Source organism: Abrus precatorius, unplaced genomic scaffold, assembly GCF_003935025.1.
Source record: "Abrus precatorius isolate BTA unplaced genomic scaffold, Abrus_2018 Scaffold9, whole genome shotgun sequence".
NCBI lineage: Eukaryota > Viridiplantae > Streptophyta > Magnoliopsida > Fabales > Fabaceae > Abrus > Abrus precatorius.
This window is the reverse complement of record NW_020874439.1, coordinates 27,300,546-27,321,212: the sequence shown is the minus strand read 5'-3', so window position 1 is coordinate 27,321,212 and position 20,667 is coordinate 27,300,546. Positions and strand designations below refer to the sequence as shown.

General features: G+C 30.3%; 3 protein-coding genes across 3 annotated transcripts; 1 reads left to right on the top strand and 2 right to left on the bottom strand.

The window, feature by feature from the left end:
* The first annotated feature begins 959 nt into the window (after positions 1-959).
* LOC113851574 (F-box/LRR-repeat protein At3g58900-like) lies at positions 960-2,534 on the top strand. The gene is made up of 3 exons (XM_027482091.1): positions 960-1,859; positions 1,944-2,084; positions 2,232-2,534. Exons 1-3 carry the CDS (start codon positions 960-962, stop codon positions 2,532-2,534), a joined length of 1,344 nt encoding a protein of 447 aa, XP_027337892.1.
* Positions 2,535-3,030: 496 nt separating this feature from the next.
* Positions 3,031-7,978, bottom strand: LOC113850091 (argininosuccinate synthase, chloroplastic). The gene is made up of 10 exons (XM_027480455.1): positions 7,848-7,978; positions 7,696-7,748; positions 7,528-7,567; positions 6,889-7,027; positions 6,407-6,455; positions 6,062-6,244; positions 5,825-5,899; positions 5,551-5,736; positions 3,988-4,076; positions 3,031-3,763 (listed from the first exon to the last, which is right to left on the bottom strand). Exons 1-10 carry the CDS (start codon positions 7,912-7,914, stop codon positions 3,211-3,213), a joined length of 1,434 nt encoding a protein of 477 aa, XP_027336256.1. The 5' UTR covers positions 7,915-7,978; the 3' UTR covers positions 3,031-3,210.
* A 5,764-nt stretch (positions 7,979-13,742) lies between these two features.
* On the bottom strand, positions 13,743-19,333 carry LOC113851135 (protein ROOT INITIATION DEFECTIVE 3-like). The gene is made up of 8 exons (XM_027481615.1): positions 19,109-19,333; positions 16,209-16,322; positions 15,865-15,998; positions 15,604-15,748; positions 15,322-15,524; positions 14,820-14,941; positions 14,353-14,585; positions 13,743-13,985 (listed from the first exon to the last, which is right to left on the bottom strand). The coding sequence occupies exons 1-8, from the start codon at positions 19,331-19,333 to the stop codon at positions 13,743-13,745; spliced, it is 1,419 nt and encodes a 472-aa protein (XP_027337416.1).
* Positions 19,334-20,667: the final 1,334 nt, after the last annotated feature.

The following is a 20,667-nucleotide window of genomic DNA, read 5'->3' as shown; positions in this document are numbered from 1 at the left end:
AATAAGATATCTTTAATTTAATAAATAAGAGTGAATTGACTCCTTACATGATGTTCGTCAGAGAAAAATGAATGAAAAGAATGAAAGAGGAAAAAATGTTATTGCATTTTGCATGTTTGGTTAAGAAATTTGGAGAGAAAAAACTAGATTAATCATATAGAATTACCCTTAATTTAGTAAGTTAATGGTAGAGTGCTTTCTATCTTGATTGTGTGGATGTGGGATAAGGTTTTTTTTGCCTCAAGAAGCAGTGTTCAACAAAATAAGCAATATATTAAAGCCCGTTCTAAGTTTCATTGTGCACATTGCTGAGAATAGAATCACGTGATTCTAAGCAAACCAAGTATCTTAAATATATCCCCGAAGAATAAAAAAGGGTAATCTGAGTTGAGTTCCATCACCAACGGAGCATACTCCGGATCTTTACATAGTAAAAGGTTCTTCTATGTGGTTCACAAAACTAAACTAAACAAAACAAGGACTTTTGAAAACGGGTTCCTCGTAACTAAGATCAGTTTCCCAACTTTCGCATGGAAAAACAATCATAACTTCAATGACCACCTCACTCACAAATCACAACATAGTGTGTCATCTGTTCTCTTTTCTTGCTTCTTATGTCAACGTTTTACATCTTCATTAATTGTTAGTCATTATTAGATTTATTTAATTTTCGGAAACAAATATTCAAAAGCCTTATTACATTTGCATTGCATCATTTGTGTATTTACATAAGATGTGTAATTTAATGACATTTTGACAAAATTAAGCAGTGTCATTTAGTTTTAGTCATCAAATTTTTTTTTCATCCAGTTGATGAATATTCCATGAAACTTTTTCCTCCAAATTCTTTTCTTTCCCTTTTCTTGTTGAACATTCTTTTGCAATTTTAACTATTCAATTTCCTTATTCCGTATCTTGATGATCCATAAATTATGGTAAAATTTAGGCCAGGGATGATCATGCAACATGCAGCAAGCAGGGATTATAAACAAAAAAGGGCAAAACCTAACAATGAGGAAGATTTTGAAGATCTCATCAGCCAATTGCCAGATGGAATCCCGGTGGCCATTTTATCTAAATTGCCAATAAATGATGCTGCAAGGACCAGCATCCTCTCAAGAAAATGGAGAAATCTATGGACCTTTTTTTCTGGGACCTTAGAATTTGATGGTTCACCTATTATGAAAGACATGAAAAAAGACATTAAGAAGGTTTCAGGAAGGCATTTGCAGATGGCAATGCAGATCATGTATGATGCTGAAATTCAAATATATACAAGTTGGATCACTGAATTGTTGCGTTCCCTTAAGAGTTCGACTCTACAAGGATTGAAATTTTGGTTTCATGTGGGTAGTGGGTGTGATATTGATAAGTGGGTTCACTTCGCCATTCAAAAGAAGGTTCAAAAGCTTGAGCTGTATTTTGGGCATAGATTTGCATATGTTCTTCCATTGCACCTGTTTAAACTTGCAAGTTATAATTCCTTGTGTGTCTTGCGTCTGAAATTCATTACTGTGACCAAAGAGATGCTAGAGTATTTACTGTGTTGCTGTCCATTACTTGAAACATTGAGCTTGGTTAACTCAGGAGTTCCAAAAACTATGAACGTTTCAGGTCCATCACTCAAGCTGAAATGTCTAGAATTGGTAAGGTGTTGGGATCTGGTAAGCCTTGAAATTTTTGCTGAGAATTTAGCATCATTCAAATACTATGGATCCCATTTGAACACAGAATTTAAGAGTGTTCCAAGTCTTGTGGAAGCAACATTTGGAGGATCGTTTGTGGAATTCATCAGAGAAAGCTTTCTCCCACAAATAAAAGTGCTTAAACTGGATATTACACAAAACGTACCTGAAGTGGTAGTATCTTTTCCTACCTATCCTTTCTTTAGGCTGTTTTTCCTATTAAGAAGAGTGATAACCTTTTCACTGTCTTATTTTCAGATTTACTGGCTAAGTCAACTACCCAAGTTGAAACATCTCAAGCATTTGGAGTTGGTTGCTTGTGCTGATGATGGCATCACACATGGTGCTTGTGCACTGCTTTTAAAGGCATCACCTTCGCTATGGAGGTTCACAGTCAAGGTGAACATCCTTGTATCTTTGGCTTTGTTGGCTGTTCCTGTCAAAAATACAGATATCCTTGATGTGACTCTCTGTATTGTGCATGAAGCGTGTGTTGAAAAGCTAGGATAGTTGTGGTTCTGAATCAGCCTTATTTACGTGTTGCAGATGTTAAATACCAAACCCACTTTTAGAACAGAAGACAAATTTACAATGGAACGCCAATCCAATCTTAAAGAGTTGGAATTGGTTGGGTTTTGTGGAGCAGCATGTGAGGTTGAATTAATTATGCACATGCTTGAGAATGCAGTTGAACTCCAGAAGATAACTATTGATACAAGGTTACCAACTAAACCAAAATTGGGACCACTAGGGGAGCACTTCAAAACTTGGGATCATGAGGAAAACAGAAAGCGTGCTACGGAACTGAAGGAGAAAATACCACCTTGGATTAAGTTCGTTTGTCTTTGACTTAATATTAGAATCACAAGCATTATAACTTTTGGCATTGAAAACTAAACTTTTTTATATTAGCATAGAACTTCTCAACTTCAGCTCTTTTATACATTTCCAAAACTTAGAAGGCATGTCTATAAAACAAAATTCAGATATTCCTAGCCATTAAATTAAGTCACTAGTTTTTAGATCTTAAGAAAAAAAATACTACTTGACTATTCTAAATTATACCTCTTGACTTGGAACAACTTTTTAGCTATGATATGAATTGTTGTATTAAGGAGAACGTTATAGTTGGACAAAGAGAAGAGGATACCTTGAGTCGAGATTGTTAAGAAAATACCTTTCTTAATAGTTTTGTATGTTATTTTATGTCTATTATTGATAGATGAAGATTCGGAAATTTTCATCGCTAGTTACCTGAGTCTTATAATTAGCGATGCCATACTGCAACCATTGTTTTTCCACCTATAATAATAATAATAATAATATAAAATATTGGGGAAAAAAAAGAATAAATTTTTAAACTCTTAATTTCAACTCGGTGATAATAATAACTAAACATTATTCATCTTATTGGAGTTCAGATGATCCACTAACAATCCAAAGTACATACTCTAGCTTCAATCCATCTTATCTAAACATGCAAATGGAAAATGAAATCAAGTACAAGTTGAAATGAAATTAACACTTAGATACCCTGCTCAAGCATTGCTCTGACCCTCATTGGAAGACCATAAAGCCGGATAAAGCCAGCAGCATCAGCTTGATCATATATCTGCCCACTCTCAAATGATGAAATGTCTTGCCTGTACAAGCTAAAGGGACTCTTTCGACTGGTCACAATAACAGAACCTTTATACAGTTTCAAGGTCACAGAACCTGTTGTGGTTTCTGTGATCTTCTGCATAAAGGCATCCATGGACTCTCGGAGTGGATCAAACCATCTGCCAGCATACACTAACTCTGCATATTTAAGGGCCAATGAATCTTTGACTTGGATTGTTTCTCGATCAAGTGTCAGAAACTCCAACTCACGTGCTGCAGCAAACAGGATGGTTCCACCAGGTGTTTCATAAACTCCTCGGCTCTTCATACCAACAAGCCGATTCTCAACCATGTCAATACGGCCAATTCCATGCTTTCCACCCATCTCATTGAGTTCAGCAAGTAGAGATGCTGGCGAAAGCCTCCTCCCATTGACTGAAACAGGAAGCCCAGCCTCTATCCCAATTTCCACATATCTGCAAGACATAATGCATGCTTTCACAAATGTTAAGCACAAATCTTTGTAAGCATAACAAATTTAGCGGTTATATATATAAAATAGGTCTATTCATATTATAAAAAGATCAAAAAGTTATCTGTTTTTATTCTGGCACAGCAAAAAAAATTGTCTCTGAATATATACTCTGCCAGTGTTTCTATTTTCTAACAAATAACTATCAATCACAAAAAGCAAGCTCACTCTGCTTGATCTGGAGCATCCTCGGGGTCTACAGACATCATGTACATGTCCTTATTAGGCTCATTAGCTGGGTCTTCCAAAATATCACCCTTCAGTGTCACAGATTGCATATATCAGAAAACAGTAGCATATCACTTTAAAAAAAGATTTTGGAGCTACATTACTTAAAATATAACCTAGATCAAGATCAAGAGTATCAATTTTCTAACTTCTGATAATACTGCAGAGAAATTATGAGAATTAAATTACACAATTAATATGTTCTAGAGACTTTTAACAAATTATTGGATGCTTTGAAGCTTTAAATGATAACAGAAGGACCTAAATGCTGACACATTAAATTATAGACGGACTAAATTGATCATTAAAATCTTTTGTGGACTAAAGTGTTGATGCTTCTATTCTGGAAGACAAAAATGAGCATGATTGAGGGAGCACTTACATACAATAAGTTGAGTTTAATAGTGAGCCATGAATTATCAGATCAAATAAAAGAAATTCCAAGAGCCAACATAACTCACCAGTTATAAATATATTTGTTGTGTTTGGTCAACATGTTAGAATGGGGTGAATACTCTATGTTTGGTTCAATTAAAAATTTGAACAGAATTGGGCGATGAGATAAAATAATGATGCATTTTAGTGACACAAAAGGGTAGAACCAAGGAGAACAGAATAGAACATTCATTTTTTCTATCCACACCATATTTATCAATAGCGGCTGCTATCGCAGCAGAGCGGTGCAGTCCTGCTATGGCAACCCTGTAGTGTCACTGTTCAGTGTCGCAGCTGTTGCACCACGAATAGTGGCCGGAAATCACAGCTGTAGCGGCCACTATGCTGTCCTCCTTGAAAATTCAGAATTTACCCTTTGTTTTTTAACGTTGGCGGCTTTTAGGGGGGGGAGGGAATCTTGGGATTTTGCCTCCCCTTTATTTTCTGAATCTTCTCCCTCCCACTCGCAAATCCTAGCCTCTCAAATCACCTCTCAACTCTCCTCAGTTAAACATCTAAGCATTAGAGACTTAAATTTATTTAGTTCTTATATTTTGTTATTACTTGTTATTGACATTTGACACGTGTTATATTCTTAAACTTTTAATTTAAATCATTAGTATTGCATATGGTTTTAAGTTGGGTCTTAAATTTATATTTTTCAGCATAAATGTGTGTAACTTAATTTATATGGGTATATTTATAATGCCTTAAATAGCAATCATCCCGTTATCAGCTATCTCGCTATAGCATTTTTGGGGTCGGCCGCTCCGCACCACTATCCGAGATTAACTACTATGATCCACACAACAATCAAGTAAACTGCTTGCCTTCAGATCTTCTCATGTTACATGACTATCATGGTAGGAGAAAGTGCTTTGTTCTCTATTGCCCCTGCTAATGCCATGTAACATAAGATAATCCATATCCATTACTGTAAAAAGACCATCAAACTTTTGACCTTAAATTCAATAAATGCTTAGACCTCCAAAAAAATGACAAATCATTAGACATAGCAAACTTCAACAGTATAACTAGAGTGAGACAGAAGATAACCACAAAACATACCTCATGGCTAAGGTGCCAAAGATTCCTATCCCTGCTATATATGGATTTCTTAGTCACAGGAACAGGTACATTATGCTTTTTGGCATACTCAATAGCATCTTCCCTTCCAGTAATATCCCATTCCCTCCATGGAGCCACAACATTTAGCTTAGGGTTCAGAGCAAAGAAAGTGAGCTCAAATCGAACCTAAAAGTTTATATAGAAATGTGTTAGACTAGAATAAAATAAAATAATTGGTATGATTTAGTGTTGTGAGCCTAATAGCAAGACATGCCTGATCATTTCCTTTCCCTGTACATCCATGGGAGACAGCATCAGCTCCAACTTCTTTGGCAACATCAACCATGGCCTATGAGTCAGTGGGTGTCAATGAATATATGTTTATATAAGGGGAAAAAGAAATTATGTTCTGCAATTCTTGTGATTATGATTCTTCTTCAAATAAAAAGAGAGCAAACAGAACAAATGGTTATACCAGAAAGATGAACTATCAAACTTCAAGCATAAGTACCTTTGCAATTACAGGGCGGGCCATTGAGGTCCCAAGCAAATACTTCCTCTCATAAACTGCACCAGCACGTAGGCAAGGGAATATATAATCTCTGACAAATTCCTCCTTCAAGTCCTTTACCACTAATTGACAGGCCCCACTCGCTTTGGCTTTCGCTTCTAAACCTTCCAATTCTTGGATACCCTATGAAATATAGATTTTGTTACAACATCCAGCATATAAACATCAAATCAGGTAAATCAATTTCTCTAGTCAGAAATTTGCAATCTCAAAAACCTTTTCCAATAACACAATTTATAGAACAATCTTGATTACAAAATATGAATGCAAAATCTCACAACATACTTGCCCAACATCAGCAGTGAAGCAAACGACCTCGCAACCATAATTCTCTCTGCAACACCAAAATCATTAAATAAAATATTATATGAACACAATTTTACCACAGGTAAAATGACAGGGCTATCCACTACTCAATATTCCATTTCACACCCTAAATTCTTAAAAGAGAAAATACGAATCACCACTTTTCACTTCTATGCTTTACCACAAAACTACAACATTTTTGCATTTAAAACTCATCACATCATCTATACAATCACAAAACTGGTTTCCCATTGCTATTGAATCATTCTAATATAAATTTAAAAATTCTTTTATAAAGAGAAACCAGCAATTAAATAAAAATAAAAAATTTTATCTCCAAGTCCCTGATTATTTGTCATTCAGATGTCAGAAAATATAAGAACGGAGAGAAAAATCCAATATTGCAAACATGCAATGGAAGTCTAGTAGAAAAATGGGGAAAAAAGGGGCAACATTTATACCTCAGCCATGGAACAATGACTGATGTGTCTAAGCCACCACTGTAAGCCAGCACAACTTTATTCAATTTTCCACGTAGGCCACCACCCTCCATGGTTTTAGAAACTACCTCTGTATCACTGCGTACTGCTGCTTTAATAACTGTATGCCAAGAGAATTTTAATATCGTTACAGACACTACACTTACATATCAAATTAATACATCAAGCGGTGAACACACAGTGCCCCTACCTCAATGGACTCATGTGTTTTTAACTTAAACCATCCATACTCTAAGAAACCAGAAATTACCCCTCCGTGATGTATTTGTCCACCATTGCTGTTACGACATAAATTTGGTAGGCAATGATGATTTTCATAATACAAATTCCAACAGATGAAGAATACAATGCAAAACAAGGTCTTAACTAAAAGATTCAACTATAAATAACAATAAGAAATACTAAATCTTAAAGATCCAACATTGTTCAAAATGTGTTCAACCCATTGTGTCTAGTTTAGCTAAAAAAATCAACACTTATACTTAACCCGAGATGAAAAACTAACTTAGATAAGCTCTTTTATGTTGAGTTTATATATCAAGTTAACAAAGGTAATGGTATCCAAGTATAGTTTCCAATGGGTAACAACGGGGTTCTCACCTTGAATTTTACTGGCACCAAAACTTGTTCTTGGCCTCAACTAAATACAGTACAGAAATAGAGAATAAGACCAACAATGCAGCCACAAAAACACAAAAATCTCATAAAATAAGAAACGCTCAAAGCAACGAGTTTGTAAAGATTAAAGCTTTAGCTTTTAAAGATCACCTCTTTGAAAGATGATGGCTTTGGCTTCCAGAACCGATGAGACAGAAGGTTGGCTGAAAATTGAGATCAAGAAAAAATGAAAACAGAGAATTGGATTTTTTAATAATCTGTAGGAGAGTGACGAACAGAAAAAGGAAGAATTCACAAAGAACCTCTAGTATGTGGAGAAAGAATAGTAGCAGAGGATGAGCATGCAGGAGATGCTTTCAACTGAGACATTGGTACACAACAAAATACAAATACAAGTTCCACTTCAGTGAGTGAAACTGTGAAAGTATTTAAGCGCCGCCTGTCAAAAAGGGTTTCAAGGCACAGCTATTATAATTATTATAATAGTGTTTTCGCTCCATGTGTAAAATTTAATATTAATTTTTTATAAAATATATTACTCATAAAAAACATTCAAACTTTGAAAATTTTAAACGAATAAAATATTTTAAATATATTAATTTTAAAATTTTATTTAATACTAATAAAATTAATAAATTTTAATATTTAATAAAATATAAATATTAAATACAGTATTTTATTAAATTCTGATAATATATTTTAAAAAAATATTTTTACATTGATTATCTATTATATTTGTTTTATAATAATGACACAGTTATAAATATTATTTAACAAAAAAAATTTCAGAAAATTAGTAATTATCTGATATACAAAATTACTATTATTAATAAGGAAAATATTATTTTTTATAATAAAAAATTATATTAATGATGTAAATATAACAATTATTCTTAAAATAAACTATAATGTGTTTAATATTATAAATAAGATAAATTTAACATATAATGTAATAATAAAGAATTTTTCAACAATTTTTATATAAAACATACATTTATATAAAAAATAATTTGTCAGATAAATATATATATTATTTAATATTCAGTTTATATTATATAATAAATATTTTTAAATAAATTATATTTTTACTCATACATTACATAAGATAATATTATAAATAAATTAAAATTTAAAAATAAAATATAAATATTATTAAAAATAATAAAAATAAATTTACTTTATGTTTTAGATATTAATATAATTTGATATACAAATTTTTGTGTGAGAAAAAATTGTGTTTCATATATAAATATATTTTTAATACATTAAAAAATTATTTTTCATGTAAACACTACAATAATTAAATTATATTAATTAATTTAACGATGTAAAAAATAATAAATGATTTTTTATTATTAAAAGTATGATAAAATAAAAAATTTAGTAATTTATTTTATCAATAAATATTTCTATAATAAATTTTTTGAATAAATATTTATATTTGAGGTAAAATATATTTTTCATGATATAAATATTTATATCTTTACACATATATTATTTTATTGGAATAATATAAATATTTATATTAAATTTATCAATCTCTTATTTATATGAAAGAAATGTTTAAAAATAAATAATTATAAATTGAAAAATATACTAACATCATTCAAAATAATAATAAAATTTTTATTTGAAAAATAAAATATAATAACTTGGTAAATACATGTAGTAGATTTTTTTTTACAAACTCGAAGTTATTTGACAATATTAAAAAATTGATTTAAATCTTTTTTATATATTATATCAAAGTTATCAATGATATTTTTTTATGTAATTCAATTCAATTTTTAATTCTTATATTAAAAATTAAACTAAACTAAAAAAAACTACAAACATATTAAATAAATATTAGTTTTTATTTTATTATTATATAAACATTAGATATTATTGTAGAATATATTTATGTACGTTAAAGTAAGTTTATTTTAATTTTAATTAAGATAAGTTATAATTTGAAAATAGCTTTAATATATTTTTAATAATTTTTTATATTTATTAAATGTTTAGATTTTTTAATAATTAATAACCTAATTTAATAATATAAAAAATAGTAAATAATTTTTTTCCAATGAAAAAAAATGAACTAAACTTTCGTAGCTTACTTTATTAATAAACGGATGCTTCTTTAATATTGTTTGCGTTTCAACACCGCATAATCTGTTGATACACGACGGGACGTAAGATACGCAAGCCTTGTATTTTGTCGCTATATAACGAAAACAAACTATTTTGTGGGTGGATTCCTTAGTTATTTGTATTGGTTTATCCCATCTTAATATATCTATTTAATATAAGAAAGTTTGATTTAAAATAAATAAAAATAAGAAACTTTTAAAATATTTTATTTTTCAAAAAATTTAAAATACGCTGACTATTTCTAATATATAAATTGAATCAGAGTGATACAATATTTGATGAGAACAAAGTTGACTTATAATCTATTATAACAATTGCAAAAATAGTTTATTATTCACAGAAACAATCAAAAGTTATTATACTTACCAATTGATCTACGTTTTTGTTCATCAAACTTTGTTCGTCAAACTATAATTTTTCTATCGTTGAAAAATAGCATATTACAGTAATTAGACAATCAAAATAATAAATAGATCACAAAAATATTATATAAGTTGTTCATAAAAGTATGATTAAGTACACAAGTTATTCAATTTGCAATGATAATAATAAGAGTAAGATATTCAATTTTCAAGTCTGATTTTTAAAGATTCGCATAATGGATATATTTATTATTATGTAAGAAAATTAACTAAGCTCTAGAGATTCTAATTTTACTCCTCAACCCACAAGGTTGGCATAAATAACCCCGAACAGAAAAGAAAAAAATATTAGTGATACTGTGATAAGTTTAAGTTTTAAACAACTAATGGTTGAAATTTTGTTACTTTTTTGTTTTCTTCTTTTACTATTATAATTAGATTTGATATTCTAAAGTTTTTTTTTTCTGTCAAAACAAGTTGCACAAAGTTCAGGCTTTTATATACACACCTTAGCACGACTGTGCTCCTTAGTTGCATACCCGTATTAGCAAGTTGCTTCACCCTAACACGACTTATGTTCTTCTTAGCGTGTTGATTAATAGCGTGTCTTGTGCTAGTGTACAAGTCGCACCACCCAAATATGATTTGTGCTCGGAGTGCAAGTCACCTAAGCCTTGCACAACTTATATAAAAATGATCTCTGTTATCATACTGCTATACATTTGCAAGATATTGGGACTGGAGGTTTGTGCTGATACTATTGTTGGAAATGCAATGTTAAGAGGGAGCTCTTGTGGACAAAGGAAATGTGTTACAACCGTTTAAACAAATATGTGCTGAAGGATCATGTTTAATCAAATCAATTAATTGATAATATTTTAGAAGTCTTTAATAATTATTCACATTCTCAAAGGATCAATAGTCGCATCTCACTCCTGCAGCCAGCTCTAAAGACTTACAATTTTTTTCATAAAATTATTCTGCTCTCTAATAGTCATATTGTGAACCAGGGTCCACACGAACACATGCTAGAATTTTTTGATAAAAATGTTTTTCAATGTTCTGAGAGGAAAGGTGTGGCAAACTTTTTGCAAGAAGTATCTGTCCTAGAGTTTTCTCACAAAAGTTTATTTAGTTTGCCTTGCTAAAAGGTGGTTTTATGCGTTTAATTTTGGCCATTTAAATTGTTTTTATAGGTAACATCAATGAAAATCAAATGCAATACTGGGGACATAAAGATCAGCCTTATAAATTTGTCACAGCTAAAGTGTTTGCAGAGTAACATCAATCATTTCATGCCTTCTATATTACTATGTACCTTCGTTCTCTCTCCACTGTTTTCTCTATTTCTTTGTTCTGTCTTCTAATAGTATACTCTACTGAACTATGCCGGTGAGAGAATCAAGAATCAAGCCTCTCGAAATGTTCTTTTTCGTTTTCATTTATCTCAAAATTTATTCCATGTTTATGTATAATACACACACCTTGGCAGCAAGTTTAGAGTATTCAACTGATCATCGTAGACTTTACCTTAGTAACTATTACTGAATACGTGTGTATATAATATTCTGGACATGATATATGAATATATGATATTTTATCAAAAAGATAACTAGATCATGCAAAGAATGTAACAGATACTCAGCTTTTATTCTCTCCTGTATTATGTACAACACAATCTTTAGTATAATAGCCACTCTGCAATCTGCTATAGTGTTGGTGTAATTTCCAGTCTAAGCCATTATCTAGGGTCAATTACTGTGCTCTCAAATAACCATAACAAAGTATATCTTAGTGATCGAATAAAAATCATCACACACAAAGTCTAAGCTAATCCTGTTCAAAACGTTGAACTGATTTTACTATTAATTATAGATTATAGATACGAAATGGGCAACTATTAATTAGTTCATCTTCTTGCAACTGAAAGCAGATCTTATTAAAAACGTTGGACTAATTTTACTAAGTTGTGGTGCTAAGTTGAGATATCTGTGAACCATGGTCCATATTATGCTACAAGAGATTGTAAACTATATATTATTAAATCACTAATTAATTATGGATATAAATAATATGCATGCTGCCATATATACTGCATGATAATTTAGTCTTCGAATTCACAATAAACTAAACGAAATTTAAGTTAGAATAAAAAATAAATTCTCTAAGATGAAAGAAATGTTACACCTCTGATAAGCAAAGATGGAGTTTAATCATATCCTTTATATAGGTCATTGTCAAGACATTCAGCATTTTTAATTTATTTAACGATTATTTATTTTTTGTTCATGATTCTTCATTTAACACCAACTGGTATTATTACAGTAAAATATTTTTATTTCATGATATATTCAATAAATTAGAAGGGTCAAATTCCTTACTCCTCAGCTCTAAGTGTTTTTTTTTTTTTTTTTCCATTCATATATTGTGATTTGACTTTATTATAATTATTTTAACCAGTTTTATACCAATTTATAGTACTTTTTTGTCATCATTTTGAAAAGAAGAAGGGAACCCTAAATATACCAAACTAAGTCAACATTTAATAGAGATGAAGGATGCTCTAGAATGAGAAGAGACAACTCATTTAATTGCCCTGTTTGAGACAAAGATGCGAAAAGAGAATATGAGAAAAACTTTCGATATGAGAAAGAGTATGTATGTACTTGATGTAAGTTTGTTTGACATACATGTTTGTGTCTGAAAAAACAAAACTTAAATAAAAATGCTGGCTCTTGTATGAAATTATATTTGTAGTTAGTCTCTAATTTTATTAATATTTTTATCATCACAACATTAAAATATAATTTTTTTTGCTTATTTTTAAGAAATTAGGTATTACCAAGGCTCTAAAAAATGTAATTAAAACATGCAAAAATTATATTTATAAATGATCAATTTATTTAATTTATTTATAAATTAATCTAAGTGCATAATTCGAAATTTCATTGCGTGGATATTTTTAGGAAGAGAAGGGAGAAGCAATGAGAAATTAACTCTCCTTTGCTAGTTGCTTAATTAAAAGAGAAAAATTTTAGGAGTTTTTTAAACTCTCATAAGCCTTCTAATGTTAGTTTGTTGAGTTCCTCAATCTGAGAGCTTTTCAAGAATTTTCTCTCTCTTATTCTTTCATACTTAGAATTATAATTTTTTTAAATATTAATTTTTCAAGTGAAATTTTTAAAAAAATTTATAAAAAATAAATTTTTTTAAAATTATTAATTTTTTGAGAAAAATATATTTACTTTTTATTTTTTTATAAATATATATATATATAAATAATATAAAATATAATAATATCATTTATATAATTAAACACTTCATTTCCTTCACCTCTCAATATTAAACATTCTAACAAAAGAAAGTTTTAAACTCCCTTCTCCTTTCTTCTTTCCCCCTTTAAATCCTTCTTTTTTCTCACCCTCCAAACTCTCAAACAAAGCTTTACTATTTTATCTAAAATCCGAAAATCATTTTTAAAAAATTGTTATATATATTGTTTTATGTTATTCCCTAATACCAACTCAACACGAAGCTAGTCCAGAACCGTTGGTATTTCATATAGAAACAAAGTTAGATACATGCAGAAGCTGAACAAAGATCCCTGAAATACCTCTTGAAACAAAAATAAACTGAACAAAAGGTTTAGTTATTTTAGAAAACTACAAACTTAAGACCCTTGTTTTAAAAAGGATTAAGTTAAGGTTTCTGATTTTCCTCTTCCAGTTCAAGACTCTGAATTTTGAGCTTTTTCCTACTAGTTTTTCGAAAATTGATGTTGTTTGGACAGAACAATCTGCGCTGTATCAGTTCCAACAATTGTGACTGCAACTGTTTGTTTATCACCATGACGTGCTTTGCCATGTTTGTTGCCCATACACGGTTCTGTATTTCTGTGTCCACTTTCATTTGTATGGTCATGGCCACAGGCATATCTGCTTTCTGCCCAAAAGAAAGAACAATGAAAAACTACGTCTTTGCAGCGGCTGAAATCATGCATATAGAGCTAAACATGTTACAACAATTTCCAATAATCTCCTGTTTGAGTTGCCTATATCTCAAACTATATAGTCACAAATATTATGTTTTTCTTTCGGTCTATTATTCTTAATATTTTGTCGGGATTGGTGGGGCAGGGAAGGGAGGATTATAAGAGATCAAGTAATGTTGACTAAATGACTGGTTAATCAAGTGTAAGCTGCAAAAGCACAATTCTCTATGCATTTTACGTTATGATTTATTCATCATATAAAATAATTATACTATATGTGTTAGTAAATGGAGGCTACTCAGGGAAAAGGAAAAAAACCTGTGAACCAGAAATCTTCTGTCTCGAAAAACCAGTACTTCTCAAATCAATGCAAGTTTGGTTTTCTTTGTAGAGTCGACGTAAGGAAAGGAGAGTGGTAGTTCCCTTGGATAAGTTGATCAGCTGAGGATACTTGTTAAGTGGAGAAATAGGATATTGATTGGAGACTCTCCGTTGGTTTGATGTAGAGAGTACTGAGGATCGCGGAACTACCACAAGATTAGTTACTTTCCCTGCTATTAATAATACCATCAATTTTGCCTTACGTATGCCTTTGTAACTTTGTTATGAAACATAGATCATCATTATTATTAAGGGCTTTTACATACTGGCATTTGTGTTGAAGCATATTGGATGATTTTCAAAATTCCATTTTCCCACGATATAGTTTATACATGCCCAAGTGACTGCCAACTTCTGTTTTAAAAGAGGTAAGAACAATAACATAAATGGATAGGTTATATTACCTTTTTGAAGGCTGAACCTTCGAATGATTTCCCAGCTGATGATATCCCATACGCAGACTGTGCAGTCTTCAGAGGCAGAAATTAGGCCTACCTGAGTGGAGGTCAAGGCAGTAATGGCTCCACTGTATATTTGACAAAAATTTAAGCTGATTATATTCAACCTCATTATATGATAACTCCTATTTAGGTTGGAAGCTATTATCAAAATTTTAGCACTCAAAGGAATTTGCTTTTTGTGTTAAATGGGTTGGTTCTAAAGCTAGGCATTTGAAACATTAAAACACCTACATCCAATTTTGTCTGAACAAAAGTAGCTTTGATATCTTGAAATTTACATGTTTCACAAATAATTATGCAATAATAACTCACAAATAATGAGAAGTTAAAAAAATGAGTGCTTTTTGTTTTCACTTTATAGGCAGCTCCTAACCATATATTTTGTCATGGAAGTATATTCTCAATAAATATTGGAAAATGAAAAGCTTCAAGCACTGTATATTACTTGTGTCCTTTCAATTCAAGTGGTTGGCCTACTGTGACAACGGAAGGACCTCCTTCCAGACCAACATCAAGCTTGTTGACAATTATTGTTCCATTTTCTGTTCCGTAAAACAAGAGCCTTTCCCTATGGTGAAGGGCAATGGAAGTTATTGCCAAAGGATAAATTTGAGTTTGCTCAAGTCTTCCTGAGATAAAATCCCAAACCTATGATAAATGGAAAATCCTATCTTAATATAAAGCAATCTCATGTTTGTAGAAGAATCTTAATGCACAGATTCATCACCTTGCATGTGCCATCAAGGGAGCTCGATACCAATATTGAGAAGTAACTACTGGGTGTAGTTAAAAGACCTGTTATGGAGGACTTGTGCCCTGGCAAACAATGTAATGGAGAAGGCAAGCTTCCTGTTTTTTCTACATCTAACAGACTTCCATCAAAATGAATAAAATACATGCATCAGCATTAAAGTAAAGGCGTTTAATATCGCTCTATTACGTATATTTGTTGAGGCCAAAGTCCAGGGAAAGCAAATTCAGTCTTTACCTAATCATTGACCAAACACAGATCATACCATCATCTGAACCAGAAATAAGAAAAGAATTGTCATTTGAAAATAGCATGCAATTTAAAGATCTATTATGAGCACTCCAAGTCTTCAACAATTCTCCACTGGTCACCTACAATTAACCATAAACATATCATAATTTTACCAAAACAAATATTCATCTAAATCTCACACGCAAGCTTAGACCAAGGACTTATTATCACCAAAAGTTAGAAAAATTAAATCAATTTAAGCCAGAATTTATACATAGGCAATATGCATATGATGATGTGAACTAAAAGTACTAATTGGGGAAATGGACTTTTAAGGTGTGCATGCATACATCCCAGAGATAAGCATTTCCAGACAAAGCTCCTCCCACAAGGTATATGCCATCTTCTGTGCAAGAAAGTGGCCCAATAGCTTCCACTGTGTAATTCAAAAGTGGCTGTTGAGGCTGAAAGCAATAATATACAAGTAAAAATGAAATTTTTGCATAAAAATCATCTATAATTATTTAAAAGACAGGATAGAAAGATACTTCCATCAAAGTTATAGAATTGCCACGGCAATTACGACAAGAACGTAGTACCACTGTTGTTTGTAAATAGTTCTCTTATTCTACATGGAAATATTTGCCAGTAAACCATATTCATTTATCCCTCGATACATCTAATCATTATATAACATTAAGACCATAAAATTCTAAACATTTACCTAGGGGTGAAAATAAACTTAGTCCAACTAAGATTTGTGAGGCCAATGTATGACCTAACTCTTAAACTTAGTCCAACCCTGTAGTCTATTTATTTGATATGAGCCATATTTTAAGGTCTAGTTTGACCTAAAAGCCTATTAAAAAACTTACTTTGTAATAAAATAATTTAAATATGTCAAAAAAAACTTACTTTTAAATAGGCTAATAAACCTACACTTATATGTAAATTAGCAAACTAAAGCATTTCATAAAATAAATATATAATCTTAAAATGTTACATTAATCATAATAATATATTATTATTTTAACAAGTCAAAAAAATTGGGCTTTTCAATCATTCTCTTTAGTAAATGTTTACGTAAAAGTCAAGATTGAAATGTCTACATTAATTTCTAAAGAGCATGTGTGTAGTTTCAAAATTTTCAATCTTACTTACATGGTGTCTAAAAATGAATTTCAAATGATCAATGGTAGATAATGATAGTTTTGGATTTCACAAAAGACAAAACTTATGTGTTGTTTTTATGTGTTATTTACCAATTAAAATTAGAGATTTATTATAATAAAATTGTAGTATTTAATACTATTGTAAAGTATGACGTAAAACTCCAATCTTAATTGGAAAATAGTACTAAAAGCAGTTATTGTACAGTACCTAAGTATTGTCCTTTCACATTAACATTTATTTTTTTTAATAATAAGATAATTTTGATAATGAAGAAAAAACTTGTTATTTTCGTGAAGTGTCTTAAAAGTACAAACGAGTTTTAAAAATTTAATAATACAAAAAATACGATACACTTCAAAAAAATTAATCCTATATTAATTAGAGTTGACTATGTAAGTACCTACTAAGGAGCATTTATGGTGTGTTGATTTGCTATTTAATGTTTTGAAATTCAAATTAATCCTTAAATTATAATGTAAAAGATTCAAAATTGTGAAGTCCAAACAAATTTAAGTCAGGATTAAGTACGCAAGTTTTTTTTTTCAAAATTAAATAACCACTATTTATAATAACAAAATTAGTATTTTTGTTCATTAATTTTAAGATAAATTTTGAGTTTGTCCTCTTCCTCTTCTTTCTTCCTTTCATTTTCATTTTTTTATACTCAAAATTTTATCTTCTTAATATCATTACCGTCTTTCCACTCTCCAATCTCAAATCATAAATAATCTATCTGAGTATAAGAATATGAAAATAAACTAGAAAAATAAAAAGTCCTAGAGATAAAGTCTGTCTCACAAATAACATAATTAAATGACAAAAAAAAATTTTAATAAGGTTAGAATTTTTTTTAAAAAAATTATTTGAAACTTTTGTAAAAGTTAATGAACTAAAAAAAAATTAGATGACAGAATTAAAATTTGCATTTACGAGCTAAATTAGAGTTGAAAACTTCATCACAATGACATAAGAGACTTGGAGCATATTTGGCCCAACTTAAATTTAGAGAATAATCACTTGTTTTTTAAAAGTTCTCTTAAAATGTTGGAAGAAATAAGCAATTATTTTTTCAAAAGAAGTTAAACCAAATTAATCCAAGTTTTATCCTACGTTTTTAATCTGCTATCTCTACAGCTATTAGAGCATTGCATCAAGCCTACAAGGGTAATGTTTGGTACACATGTTAGAATGAGACAAAATAAAACATGTGGTTCTGTTATGGGTTTGGTGCGTTTTGAAAGTAAAGAGTGGGATATGGAGTTATGTAGTGGCACGTTTTTGTTTCTTTATAATGTTGGATTGAAGGAGAACAAAATAAAGTAGTGGTTTTTACTGTGTGTCATGCTAGTGTCTACAAGTCAAATACTTATTTTTCTGTGCATAAAATCGATGAAGTTTTAAGTGCTGCCAATGCCTGGTGGCAAACTTTTTTTTTTTTTTTTAAACATGTTAATCTCCAATTAAGATGATGCGCAATTCTAAGAAGTATGGAAAGAAATGAGACGCAAACACCTAATGTCATTAGATGCTTTCAGCTTCATTCGAAATTCCAACAACACTCCTCTGCTGAATGACATAAATTTAAGAAATTGTGTTTCAACAAATCCATAATTTGGACACTGATTGACTATTAGATAAGTGATATATGTTCTTGAATAAAGCTTCTAAGTACGAGGTTTATTTATGAAAAATCCCTGTTTAAATCAAACATGCTGTGAATATTTTTAGCTCCTGAAAAAATCCATTATCTAATTTGTTAAATCATTATCTTATATATTTTCACTATTCTATCAAAATCCAAATAGTTGATTTTTGTACAAAATTGTCAATAACAATGTGTTTAATCACTAAAATGCAAGAAATTCCCCAATCCAATCCACCACTGTAAACCTTAAAATGGTAAGTGCATGGTTTTCAGAACTTCGGATGAATAAAGAAAGCAATTACGGTTACCAATTCGTATAGCACGGGGCGTGAGGTACACGTGAACAAGAAAGGAAAAAAACCAGAATATATTTTTTAAAATAAAAAAGAAAGTCTGGGGATGGGACTTTAAGGTCTGATAGAAGCACGTTACCTTGTTCAAGGCCCACACAACAATGGCTCCGTCGCCAACAGAGCCGTGTTTGTTTATTTGCGAAGCGACGAGAAAGCGATTTCTCAAGCACAAGAAGCCGAAAGGTGGCGAGGCACAGGTTGGAATGTGAAGAAGGTTTTGTCCAGTGGCTAAGTCCCACACCTTGACCCCAATTTTCATGCTCTTGTCACTGCACGCCACCAGAGCCTCTCCTTCTCCCACCATCTCTACTCTAACTATGGAGATGAATGTGTATGTGAATGTGATGAAGCGAATGAAAGAGGTAGCGTGTATTTAATTGTGAAGATTGAATTGAATGATGCATGTTGGGCAAATGAAAACGACAAAGGTGGTTGAGAAAGTGATGATGGCATTTTATGGGAGTTTTGGTACGGAAGGTTCCGCTGCTGAAGGTGCAGGTGCAGGTGCAGATCATGTGTTGCACACTCTTGAAGACACGTTGCTTGGTGCAGTCTCTATGGAATGCACACTCAACTGAGTTGGAACCTTTGAGGAGTGGATGTTTCGTGCTTGGGATACGGTGCGTACGGCCTCGGTATATGCTTCCGTTCTTTTCTTAATAAAATTATATTCTAAAATTAAATATATTTTCACTTAATACGACCAAATGTATAGCAAGATTAGTTTCAATTTTCTAAAATTTCTTACTAAAATTTCCGTTATTTATTGTATTAAAAAGTATTACATGTTTTATAAATTGAGATAGTAATAAAAGTATTATTAAAAATATTATAAAAATACTATTGTTATGTAAGAAAGGGACAAATTCTATTAAATATGTAGACTTACTTTCAATCTTTTATCATTAATTTTATTTTCATATAACATATCAAGATTATTATAACAGTGAAGAGAAAAAGCAATGCATTCTTACATTAATGACAAAAAATATATAATATTAATGAGGAGATATAATTTAACTATTGATTTTAATAAATAAAAAAGTTGTCTGTGTGTATTTTAAATTCCTGACGTATAAATTATAATTTTGTTACTTGGCAGCTAATATAATTTTTAGATTATCGAGATGAATACTTGTGATTTATAGGTTTTACAAAATATTATAATGCTCCGTTTTTACTAATATTTTAATAATATAATTTGATTAAAAAGTATGTTTTAAAACAATTAATAAATATACATCACAATAAATGATTTAATAATGTAAATTTTAAAATTAATAGCTAGAGTTCATAAATTAAAATTTTATTTATTTTATATTCATTAAAATTACACTTTTTGTATACTTTAAATTATATTTTATAAAATTGTCAAGTTTAATAATGATATCAAATATTAAAAGTTATAGACTTAATTCTTTAAAATAATTAAAGTCAAAGAAATGAATAATTTAATAATATATCTTTTTAAAACTAATAAGTAGTGCTCATAATTAATTCCGTTTCTTAGCTAAGATTGTATTCACTAAAATTCTATTTTATTATTCTTTATATATATTTTTTATTGACTTTCTAAATTAATAATTACATGAAGCATTAAAAATCAGTTTTTATTAATTTTTTCAATTAATTATTAAA